The 12372-nt window shown below is 39.1% G+C and overlaps 1 protein-coding gene across 4 annotated transcripts in view; it reads right to left on the minus strand.

The window, feature by feature from the left end:
- Positions 1–12372, minus strand: part of LOC311259924 (CUB and sushi domain-containing protein 3-like) — a 220555-nt gene that overhangs the window by 122193 nt on the left and 85990 nt on the right. For all 4 annotated transcript variants that reach the window (XM_084357339.1, XM_084357337.1, XM_084357338.1 and 1 more), the window contains 5 exons: positions 9546–9662; positions 5854–6069; positions 4268–4456; positions 3119–3288; positions 1735–1891 (listed from right to left, as the gene is read on the minus strand). In XM_084357339.1, the coding sequence (XP_084213465.1) occupies positions 1735–1891; positions 3119–3288; positions 4268–4456; positions 5854–6069; positions 9546–9662 (849 nt within the window). The remainder of the gene's footprint in view (positions 1–1734; positions 1892–3118; positions 3289–4267; positions 4457–5853; positions 6070–9545; positions 9663–12372) is intronic.

Genomic DNA, 12372 nt, shown 5'->3' on the forward strand with positions numbered 1-12372 from the left:
TGTATTGTAAAGAGGTATTGATTGAGCTTTGAGAAATAATTTCCAGTTGAGTAGAGATGAGAACTGGGGCTTACAGTCTCAATATATTACTTGGCACTGAAAGATTCCTTTTGGACAGAGAGAACAATTAGATGTTCACAATTAAATGTTCGATTGAGTGTGGACATTTACCGCGACTGTGAGACAGCCCTTCCACTCGTAACACTTTGGGGTAATATAAAAGAAATAAAATAAACAAGCCACAAACAAAGTGTTGTAATAACTCTTTAGCTCGCCACGTTTGCACTTGACCATGGCTGGTGCATGTGTTCCTCCCTTTCAGGTACTAAATGTAAGTGTTCTGCTATGCAGCAACAGGGGCCGCACATAAACCTAGCAGTGTTGATTTATTGTCTCTTCTCAAAGCGAGGTCCATGCCCATGCCAGATGTTATGGTAGTATTACAAGTGTCATACCCAGTATAAATCATGAACAGTTACTGCTCACATTTAGAAAATTACCCCAGCACTTTTGGTAGAAAAACCATGAAAACATGATCAGATTTCATGTTCAGACAAGATGTAGGGCGCCCATGTCTCACCCTCTCCTTGCCCTTGTGCTGTTCATACATAAAGGTTGTATTCTGAGATGGATAAAGAGTGCAAGCCTACATTCTTCTATTTACCGTGAGCACATCCTTGAAAAAATAAGGAATGACATGAAATTATGTGATACTTAATTGTGGGTAATGCTGTAACTCAAAAGGCAGCTCATAATCAAAACATAATTTCTTCAGGACTAATTGCAGTTCTATTTAGATGCTGATGGCAATTTATTTAGGTGTTGTAAATGATTACACATCCCTGATTAATTTTATTGTTATTTGTAAAGGTCTGTCAAGTAATGCTGAGCTGCACTCTGCACAGCAGTTGTTTTACTGTATGTGAGTTAAAGTCAAACTGTTTGTACCTAACAGAGTTGGTGCAATTATCACAGGCTTAAAATTGCCAGTGTAGGCCTGGTAACTGCAAGTTAGCTCAAAACATTTTTTTTACTTCTGTACAGTTCTAGTCTAAGCAGCTCTTGACCTGTCGCCATTCTCACTATTTATATTGAATTCTACTTTAGAAAACCCACTGGTAGACCAAAAGAATTCAGAGAGCTCAACTGCAGGTGAAACACAAAAACAATTTAAATTGGACTGCAAAATGCAGTGTCACCAGAACATTGTCGCGTCACAGTAATAAATTAGAAACGGTTAGCAACAATACACAGTCAGCAAGCCAATTAGGGGGAGAAACAGAACCCATCTATTACTGACCCACTTACTGCAGTGACCCAAACTTTCAATACACACACACTCATGCATAGTTGCACAAACACACTGATTTCAAACAATCCCAACAATAATTCACCTGTTTTAACAAGGTACAGTTAGGCAGGCATGGGCACTAATTGCAGGATTGGAGAGTAAGAAAAAAGTGGAAAAAGAGATTCACATAAAGAGGGACAGTGCAAGAGAAAGGGAGGACAGAAAGAAGCTAATTTTCCAGCAGGAATGGCACAGAAACACCATGCTGTGTTTAATGGATACCCTGACAGTGAAAGACACAGCAAGGCAGGGTGAGGGTCAATTAAAATTTTCTTTTAAATTCTGCTACTTTAAATGCCTGGCTCCTGAAGTGAGGCTAAATTCACTCATTTGGAAAAGCTTTAGGGCCCCTCCACCCCCGGGGGAAATGAAATGTGACTTACTGTGGTATATGAGCCGGAACCCCGCTGCCGTCGCCTCCTGGTCAGAGTAAAACTCAAGCCACAGATAGTTGGAGGTGCTGGTGAGGGACAGACCTTGCATCAACGTGCCTGTGTACGTGCCAAGGAGTGGGGCTGCACCATCTTTACCATCATACACCTCATTAAAGACAGAGAAAAAGCATGATTGAGAATCGGATATCAACAATGAAGTAGAAATATAATATTAAAAGTTAAATATTTATACAGAAGAAAGAGAGCCGCTATTAAAAAGGAAACTATAAATACAGCATATCCTCCTTTTTATTTGGCACTTCTTTTACAAAAGCAGTGTCCTTAATGGGATGTACAAATTGGACTGGAGTGACCACTTTTCTACCCTTTGATTTTCTACTGTGCATCTAATGGAGTGAAATTAACAAGGTGGTGGGGTTCATTATGTCAAACAAAGAAAAAGACTCTTTAACAGCTATTATCAACCAAAATGAAATGCTCTTTAATATTGAATGAGAATTTAAAAGTGGTGCATTCCTCAAGTAGAGTAAGAGTAAGGTACATTGTTTTTTCATGTTTTGTGGATTCTTGCTAAACACGATTATGTTTTTAATCTTCATTTGTTATTCTTTTTAATTGCAGATATACTTTTTTCATTCATACACTTTATGGAAATTATTTATTGAAGCAGCATCTTTTTAATATTCAAAACATACAAATGTTCAGCAGTATACCTAATCTTTCATGATTGACATCTGTACAATAACAAGAAATGAAATACAAGGTTCTGAGCTCTCCCTTTGAAATAGTACTAAGGCCCTCTCTGTTTTGTTTCCCCCTTTCTTCAAGTCAATTAAGCTCTCTCAGCATGTCTTTCCCCATTTTAGATGTTCACAAAATGACTAAGTGCAAGAGATTACAGTCTACACAACTCCATTACTAGAAGCATAGATAGTAGGCTACAATGCTCTGTTAATTGGAGCATTACACAAGACATCTGCATGCCAAAAAGAGTGCATTCCAGCTGTGAAGTGGGGACTACATAGTCATTTGCATCACATCTGTGGTGCTTACCAAAACTGTTACAATGCCCTTGAGCAAAGAATTGAATCCCTTCCTTCCCAAAGGGATGCTGCTACTGTTTGACCTTTGCTCTGGCTTCTGAGGCAAAACAATTGTGCATTCTGCTTGGTGCTGTCCACATAATCACCTTTCTAGTTTCCCATGTTGCACATAATAAAAAGCACCAGGACCTCTCTCATATACTTAAGCATTAATTAAAACAATAACACAAATTGATTTGACTTTGTTCTTAACCAAAGCCCTTCTTCTATTTGTTGTAAAAATCTATTTTTCTTGTCAACAAAGAGGAGCAACTGCATTGTGTCTTTACCTTGAGGATGTCACCTTGTGCAAGTTGAAAGGTGCTGGCTGTCATGTTGATGCCTTTTCCTGTTTGGACCTGAATGCTGTACACACATTCATGGCTGTTGTCATAGTTCATTGGGTAGTTTGGTGACAAAAGAACTCCTTCGTTGTTGGAGACCGTAGATCCACACTCCGCTGCACACACAGACAAAAGACATGATTACTTCCATAATAATAGGCACTGCAAAAGCAGACCAACTTTGGAATAAATACACCAAAATGAATAGGCATAGTTCACTGGCATGTTACTGAAGAAATTAAGGTATAATTCAAATGTCTAACTGGGATGATCTTACTTATTTATTCATCCATGCGTCCATCCCTTTCATTACTTTAGAATCATAATAATCATTATGAACTGGCACTGACACATTGAGCAGACTATTAAATCCTGTAAAAACATTACAGACTTTATTTGTAAGATTCACCCTGCTTGCTTTCTTGCACCATGCCAAGACAAACTAGTAAAGGATTGCTTTCCAAAATGAACTGTTCTGAATTGACATGAGCAAATTAGACACATTACAGAGCTTTTTATTTATTGTTTTCCTTTAAAACAAGAGAATGCTTGGTTTAAAACTCATGACCAATTCAAAAGGTCACTGCAAGACCTAAATATTTGTGCTATTTGTTTCCAAGCACTATTATCATGTGAAATTCATGTAATCTTTGCAGTCCCTTGGCACCCTGTGCCAGAGGCAGGGTTAAGCACAGGGTGTGAAGGGACCTGTTTAAAATGACATAGTGCCTCTGCTCTAAAATGATCTCTGAGTCAGTTGTTAAAATGTGCAAGTAATGTAATTGAGCTTCTCTTGGGAAAATATATGTTCAGTGGTATTGTCCCTGATCTCCTGTCCCTTGACCTACCCTTTGAGCACCCTTCAGTGGAAATGGGATCTTCCAGGATAGTTTAAACCTGGCAGCTCAGATCAGTATTAATCACATGTCAGGGCTTTCAGTTGTAATCCACTTAAGTAAATCCAATTCCATTGAGGCCTTGAATGTCTAATAAAAAGGAGATATCTTTGCCAAAAACATTTAACCTGACTAACAGTGTAAATTCTGCAATACACAAACAGGAAAGAAAACGGAATAAAAGCAGCTGACCACGTACCCACACACCTTGGCAGAGGGGCACTCCACATGCGGCGGCCACCTCCCAAGCACACGATCTCCTTAGCCCCCTGTAGACGATAGCCCGTGTTGCAGTAAAACGCCAGTGAGTCACCAATCCCAAATCTGGAGCCTGTGTGCCAGCCGAACCGAGGGGTTCCGGGGTCCTGACAGGGTTCCAGATCATACTCTGGAAACCGAATAGACACATTTTTTTAGTAAAGTAAATTATGTTTTACCATTAAAAATATATTACCAATACTCCATTATAATGATTTGCAACTTATACTTAATATTGATAATAATCCCCCTGGGAAACATCATTCTCTTCAAAGAAACTCTCAATGCACCTTCAGCCAAAGCAATATCTTAGTTTGTGGGAATTGACTGTCTTAGTCAAGGATACTTCATCACGTTGGGATACATGCCAAAAGTTTGAACCCTGCATGTCTGGATGAAGAATGGGCTCTCTAAAAACTAGGCCGCCCTGCACGCAAGATTATTAAACTTGGGCTGTTGGTGGCCTTAGCATTTGAGATGTAGATGCAACTCAGGCAGCATCAGAAGAAAAAGGTCTCGCTCCCTCCAGTATTCCTCTGACAGCCTGTATTAAGCAGTTTGCAGCAGAAATATGTAGGCCTGTTGATCTCAACACAGCAGCACCCTACTGTAGGGGATGTGGCCTGACAGCATTGGCAAAGGTCATAAAAGGTTACAAAAAAAAAGATTTCTAACCTGGAAATCTATGGATGCTAATTACAGAGCTTGCCAGGACACACAGGCACGTACACACGCACACGGAAACTAAATTTCATGAATATTCATGGCTGCATAAGTTATGCTTCACTTCAGCGAACAGCAGGCAAACATTTAGCCAGAATGCTCATGAAGCAGACCCTCTCTCTCTCCCTTCTTCTGCATTACTATATTTCGCTCTCTTTCCCTCTCTATCACTCTCTCTCTCCGCCCTCTCCATCAACCCCGCTCACTCAGCATCACCATCTGTCTCATCTCCTTTCTCTCTCTCTCTCTCTCTCTCTCTCTCTCTCTCTCTCTCCCTCCCTAAGCTTCCCATCTCCACCTCTCTCTCTCCATTATTTCTTTACTACCTCCCTTTCCCCACCGTCTCCTCAGTCCTGAGGATACTGACCCACATGGCATGCTTTGATGATCATTCCCATCACGGTCAGACACCCTCTACCTGCGTGACCTCGTTGTCTCTTAATTATCCTCCTCTGATCGGCGCTGCCTGAGGCATGGTCTACCTTAAGCCTACTCCCGTTCTGACCGACAAATCATTCCTCACATGTTACTTAATGCATGCTTTAGAGAGGCTTACCACTTTTGATCTCATCGCTGAATGAGCTGTCTTTTTCTTTCTGTCTGTCAGTGTCTTTCACTTTGACTCTCTACCCCTCCTACTTAAAAACTCCACCTACCACATTTTGAGCATCCTTACTCTTCTCCCTTCTGCCTCCTCCACACTACTCATCCCGCGTCCACTGTTAAAACCTTCCCTACCCGTCCTGTCCACAAATGTACAATCCCCCCGCCTCCTACAGACAGAACCTTCAAATGCCTTCATACCCGAGAAGGAGATGTTGAATCCCTGCAGCGATATGGAGAAGTCAGAAATGAAGCGTAGCTGGGCCTTGAAGTTCCCATACAGGCCAGCATTAACGGGTGCAGGCCTCTCTGAGCCTGTGAGTCGGGCCAGTGGCTGGGCAAAGCTGCCATTTTCTGTTATCAGAAGGTAGTCATGGTGATCCTCCAGGTGGAAGGAATGGAAAGTGAATTGGACACCTTGGAGGAGAAATAAGAAGCTCAGCGTTAAGAGGTTTTCAGGTGAATACGAGGAATCACTGTTGGAGATATTAAAAAAGTCTCAATAGAATATGTGATGCATAAATTTGATGTTGTCATGTCAATACTGACCCATATGGTTCAGAAATTGATTTTCTGTTTTCATTGTGGGACAAAGACTGAAATTTAAATAATTGAAATGACTCAAACTGAATGTGACTTATAGTACATTTTAATTTTAGCTGTAATTTTAAATGTCATTATCAAGGTTAAAAATTGATTGTATTAATTTTGGGTAAGCTTGCTGTAACATCCATCCATCCAACAAGCACATTTTCCATTAGTTGAATAATAAATGCTTTAATCCTAGGGCAGCCCTTTTAAATGAATCCCACTAAAATGACCATACTAAATTGAATATGAAAAAGTTGAACATTTTAAATTTAAAAAGAGACACAAAAAAAGATTAAAAGCAATTTTGAAATTCAAAATGAATGACTCACGGTGAAAACTAAAAGTGAAAATGTGTGACTTACTATGCTAGTAAAGAAGCATGGCCTTTCTACCAGTTCTTTTCTTTAATGTATTTAACCAGGAAGTCAAAGCGACACGAGAGACATGGCCAACGTAGCAACCATACATACAGTAATCACAACATATTAAAATGCAATATATACAGCATGATACCAAGTGCATATGTATCGTTTCTAGTAAAAAATATCTCTTTATACACAATACAAGACTTACCCACTTAGAAGTGGCATTTATATATAGGAGATATAGGAGACTTGCATATTTCCCTAGATCTGTCAGGGATACATTAAAAAACAACTACATGGAGGAACATGGCTGGTAGCTACCAGAGTTACGACAGAAGGGCGTACAGAGGTATGTTGAAAGTTTACCAGTATTGCTTTATAAGTACAAATATACTATACAATAATTAGTATCATAATGAGTGTAATGAACATATTAAGTGATACAAAATCAAGACAAAGACAAAAGAGACGCAAAGAAAATGAAATAAATTTGTATTCAAGTTTGTCAAAATCATTCAAAATGTTCTATAAACAAAGTATTATTCAACCTAGCTTGGAAAACAAGATCAAGGTCTGTTCACCCTGCTTCTACTTTCACACTGTAATTTAGAACCAATAACAACATCTCTATTCCATCCGCGATGGCCAGTTGGCTGCTTTTCACTACAATAAGCGCTGCCATTTCAATGCCATCTGTTGAATCTGTTCAATATGACTCTATAATGTCCTCCACAATGTTTGGCTCACTTGATACAGAAAGTCCCACATGGCTATAAAATGGATAACGAAATAAAATGATTGATTGTGCTCTGTAAAACAGCAATTATATTACAGAGACTAAAGCCAAATGATCAATTAATCAAGAGCCATCCCCAGGATAGGACACCTCAATATTTCAATAAAGTAGGGTACCGAATGTTGGCAATTACTGAGTGGAAAAGTTACATAGCTGGTATCCCTGAAGATGAATTTGTCTTGCAGTCAGTAGCCACAGGATATAAATACACAACATTTACATAAAAGTAAATCAGTGCCATGATAAAAGATTCCGAATCTGTTTTTTTCACATATAAAGCAAGAGTTTTAGATATTTCTCCATGCAAGATGAAAGACCAAAATCTCAAAATATCAATATGAGAACCATCTAAAGACAATATACTGTATGTTATGTGAGACACAGACTATGGTACAATGGCTATCATATACTGTAGTTTTAGAATACTCGCAAGCAAAATACCCAGGTACTGAAACTAGCATTGCCAAAAGAGGAACTTTCGAGGCAAAATGTAGGTTTCAAACCTTTTCCTGTCATAGAATGAGGGAAACAAGTCGGCTTTCTTGGGACTTCAATGCCATGAAGATTAATTTATGCACTTCTACAAATGTACCTGTTCACAAAATTCAATCCTAGTATCAAATGGTGATCCTCTGGCTTTATGGCTTTGGTTTTGCTCAGCTAGCGTCTGAGAATTTTGAATCCCTGTCTTTCTCATTCATGCTAATTCACACTTTGTCGTGCTCTTCGGTTTTATGTGAGGTCTAAATAAAAGTTCTTAGCTTCAAATTTTTCACAGTTTTTTCACATGTATTTATACAAAGATCAATGCCAATTACCCAATACTAGTCCTTAAAGGTTCTGTGTCAAACTTGACCACAACTAGTCAGTTAATTTGAGAATTTTCATTATTTCAAGCTATTATCAATTATTAGTTGAGGGTGCATTTGAGTTTTCTGCTTCCAGTTGTTGTTGAAAGTTAAAGTAAAAAATTCAAAGGATAATGCTGCTGACTGGAAAACAGACAGGTTATTGTTTTGATAATTAAAGAGGTAAAAATACATATGCATATGTAAACATGTTCAGTAATTAAATTGTTGTCTTACATGGCAAGAAAAAACAATTGATAACACAAAATAGACACATTTGAGGCAGGAATTAAATAATGCTTAATTTAGTTTTTCTGGCATCAACAACTCAGAGTGGAGGGAGTGTTGATAAATCTGTGAGATTGAAATCCATCAAACCATCAAAGGTGACTCTTTAGAGGAATTAGAGCAGCGAGTGTTTGACAATAGGATCAATTGGTAATTTACAAAGAGTGTTATATGGCATTTCAATGGCAGAAGATAAGAAGCACTATGCTAAAATATAGTGATAATACATCTAAGTGCTAGGGCACCAAGATTAGCTCAGTGTACTTTTCAAAAGAACAAGAAAATCTTAGAGACCTGGAAACTGATCACATAGCTGACAGTGAGTTCTGTGATAGCAAATTAAATAAAGAATGAGAATGAGATACCAGAATTCTCTTACCAGGTGAACCACTGAATGTCAAAGATGTTAAATGTGCTAGGTGAAAAACTGATTAAATCCAACTGATAAATGTATAAAGCAGCCTACTGAATAACATTGGCTGGAATAACTGTAATAACTGGAGGAACTGGTGATAACGAAGACCTACAAATTAAGCCACCAGAGCCCTTTTTTAAAAAGGATTCAAAGAGTTATTTTTTTAATAAATGAACACCTAAGAGTGTAAAATTATTCTGGCCAGTTGCCATGGATGAAAAAAGTGAGTGCATTTAAAATATCTTTGTTCAAGTAAAATACATGCTCTTTGCAGTTCTCACTTTATGATAATAAATCCATGTAATGTTCTTGGAAGCTGTGGAGGGGGTGTTGTTATAATTTATTGTTTCATAATCTGCCCATTGTTAGGACTATTACGTCCACTGCGGTCAGGACTATAAAAATAAATCTGGCTCTTACTGAGGTGTAGTATGTCAACGATTCCTGCAAATACAAATAAATATGTTTCTTAAAAAACATATATACAGCTAAATAGTTTCCAACTTATTCATATACATATATATACATATTCAATACATATATATACATATTCAAGAATGCATTACATTAAACAAGTGGGGTTTTCCTACCTTTTCCATGGCTGACTTCCACAGTCCACGTACAGTTTAGAGAGTTAGAGTACAGCTCCGGGTATCCGGGTGATAAGATGATCCCTCCAGGTCCCCTGATATCCCCACCACATGATGCTGAATAGAAAGGGGAGATAATGACTGATAACTGTAGCTGAAATAAAAAAAATGAAAATTGCAAATGAACCAATAAATCCTTCACCTGAAGACATTGGAGCGAGTTAAATGAATAATGCATTTGAGTCATATCACATCCTGTCCTGCTATTTTTATGAGTACCTGAAATTCTGCCAACACAATGTTTTTTTATTCGCTCTCCCTGACTCCAAACCCTTCCTACTGCCAGGACAATAAATAATTCATTAATTCAACTATCCATCTATATTTTCCCCTCTCCTATGGTTTCTTTAATGGCAAGACATTGTTAGAAAACAAGATTATCCATTAAATTCACTTACCATTCACAACAACTGACACAAGCATATTCAGCGGATTAGAGCATCTGGCTTTTATTTTGATTGTGACTTCAAAGTGATTTTGAATTTCTTTCAAATAGAAACTATCACCTCAGTGCAGCATCCAACTACTCTTCAGTCGGGTTGGCCAAAATGAATCCCACCTTAGTCACAGCTGAGGTGAAAGCGAGTGTCGTCTACAGGAGCAACACCCATTGCCACCTCAGTAATATGACTCTCATACATGTTGGCGGTTGACAAATACTGCCATAAAGCTTCTTATCTCATCACAGGAAGTTAATGAGATAAGTCTCGACCCTTTTGGCTGCTGAGGACCAGGAGGTTAATGTTAGATCCCTCTGAAGGTTAACTGGTCTAATTGGATACTGTTTAAACCTGCAACCATTTTCTCATGCTGTCATTGTGTTTCAAATAAAAGGTCAATTCACATAAAGGGCACTGCTCTTTAAATACAGCATTATGAAGTTTGACATGTTTTGTTTTCGTTCCTTCCTTCTTTCTTTAAGTCTCAGTGTGGGTTTGTGTGTGTGTGTTCTTTAGCTTGAATGCCCTAAGAGTGGAGTGGTGTTGCAGCCAAACACCCCAATGCCTTCCCTCAAAACAGCGATCTTGACAAATATTAGAAGTAGAACTCTTGTGCATGCACATATTTTCAAAGTAATGAATGTCAGATGATGTTTTGGAGGATCACTGAGATGCCTCAGGCTCCACAGCTGCACACACCCACCCCCCTCTTATCCTCTCTCCTTCCACCCTTGGGCCCTCCAGTGAGCACAACACATCAAGGCCTGAATCCTTACCCACCAACAAAATTATATCAAATATTTTATTAATGAGCCAAAATTACATAAAGTCATTAAAAGTGAATGAGTACGCTTGGCAAATGATCTACTTTAGAGGCTCAATAGGCAGAGAGCCAAGGTATTTGGCACAAATCTGGCACACACCTAGGCAAGAAAATGCTCCAAGATATAAAATGATTTTCCAGGACAACCAGTGGGCTGAAGCTGTACAGCACGGCACTGGGTCATAAGCACAGTATCGTGCTTCCCACCGACCCTTGCATGTATTTTGTTCGTTATATTCTTTCAACTGAGTGATCTGTGACTAAGAGGCTTTATTTACGGTTTGTGCACTGCAACAATAATTGCCACAATTGTCCTTCAGCATGCTACTAAACAGCAAAAACAGCAAAACTGTGAAATCAGAGAAAGATTATGTGGGATATCATATCAGGAACATGCTGAACTTCATGCTTTGAAGTTGCAAATTATCTGTCTTCAGTATGAAATGATTCATAACACCCCAAGAAATATGTACACTTATGGACTGGGTCTTTTGTTGAAAAGCATTCGGTCAATTCTCTGCTTGGTGAATTAGACCTGCTGTGAGCTACCCATAGTCGGATGCATGTTACATATTGCCAATAAGACCATATCTTAATTTTTTTCAATTCAATTAATTTTCAACAATTCAACTAACTTGCACTGCCTAACCAGGTTAACTATTAGACTTCCTTTCAATGACTCTTAAGGGACAGTTCAGCACAAAATTAAAAATGCATATCTTATTCTGAGCAGCTTCATGAAGGAACCATTTTCTTTCCATATCGTCACGCAGATGGAAGCATGCATCTACTCATGGGCGAGAGGCTAACTCACTAAGCTAACTAAGCTAGAAAACTTTACAGCTCAGCCGAGGAGGATGCCATTAATGTATACACCCTATGCTGTTACAAAGCCTTTCACCTGCTATGTCCAAAACTGGGCAACTCACACAATAGCAATCTGGATGGATAAAGAGTAGGGATGTAACAATACAGCAAATTTCGACGATATCTAACAACATACATCAGTACATCTGCTTATCTATGTAGTGGTCTGTTTAAACAGCAGAGGGTGCAAGCATACTGCTCAAGGAGAGAGACTCCCATTATTATGGATCCAACCTGAGTTCTCATAAGACCCGCCTACTCCAGCTTTGACTGGCTGGCTTCGTTGGTTGCCTTCTCTATGCTTGGTTTACGCAGTAGCACTAATAATGTCTGTTTTGGGCGTTTTTTGAGCTGTAGTAACACTTTGACCTCTTCATAGCAACACACCAACCTCTTTGGCCTATCTCCCGGTTTTCTGCTGCTCCTATAGAGGTCACTCATCCTCTGGGGCCGCTCTTCGCGGCAAGAGTATCTCTAAGCTCGTTAGGTGGAGTGGACAGGCCAGCTATCTGCAGTGTGGGCTCCCTCTGGGCTGCCCTCCGCCACCTCTGTCTGCTATACCTAATGAGCCCAGAGATACTATAGCTGCGACAGTCAAAGTGATGGTGTGTTTACAGGCAGGGACACAATCTGCTGC

The sequence above is a fragment of the Pagrus pagrus genome (assembly GCF_965226575.1).
Source record: "Pagrus pagrus genome assembly, chromosome: 7".
Lineage (NCBI taxonomy): Eukaryota > Metazoa > Chordata > Actinopteri > Spariformes > Sparidae > Pagrus > Pagrus pagrus.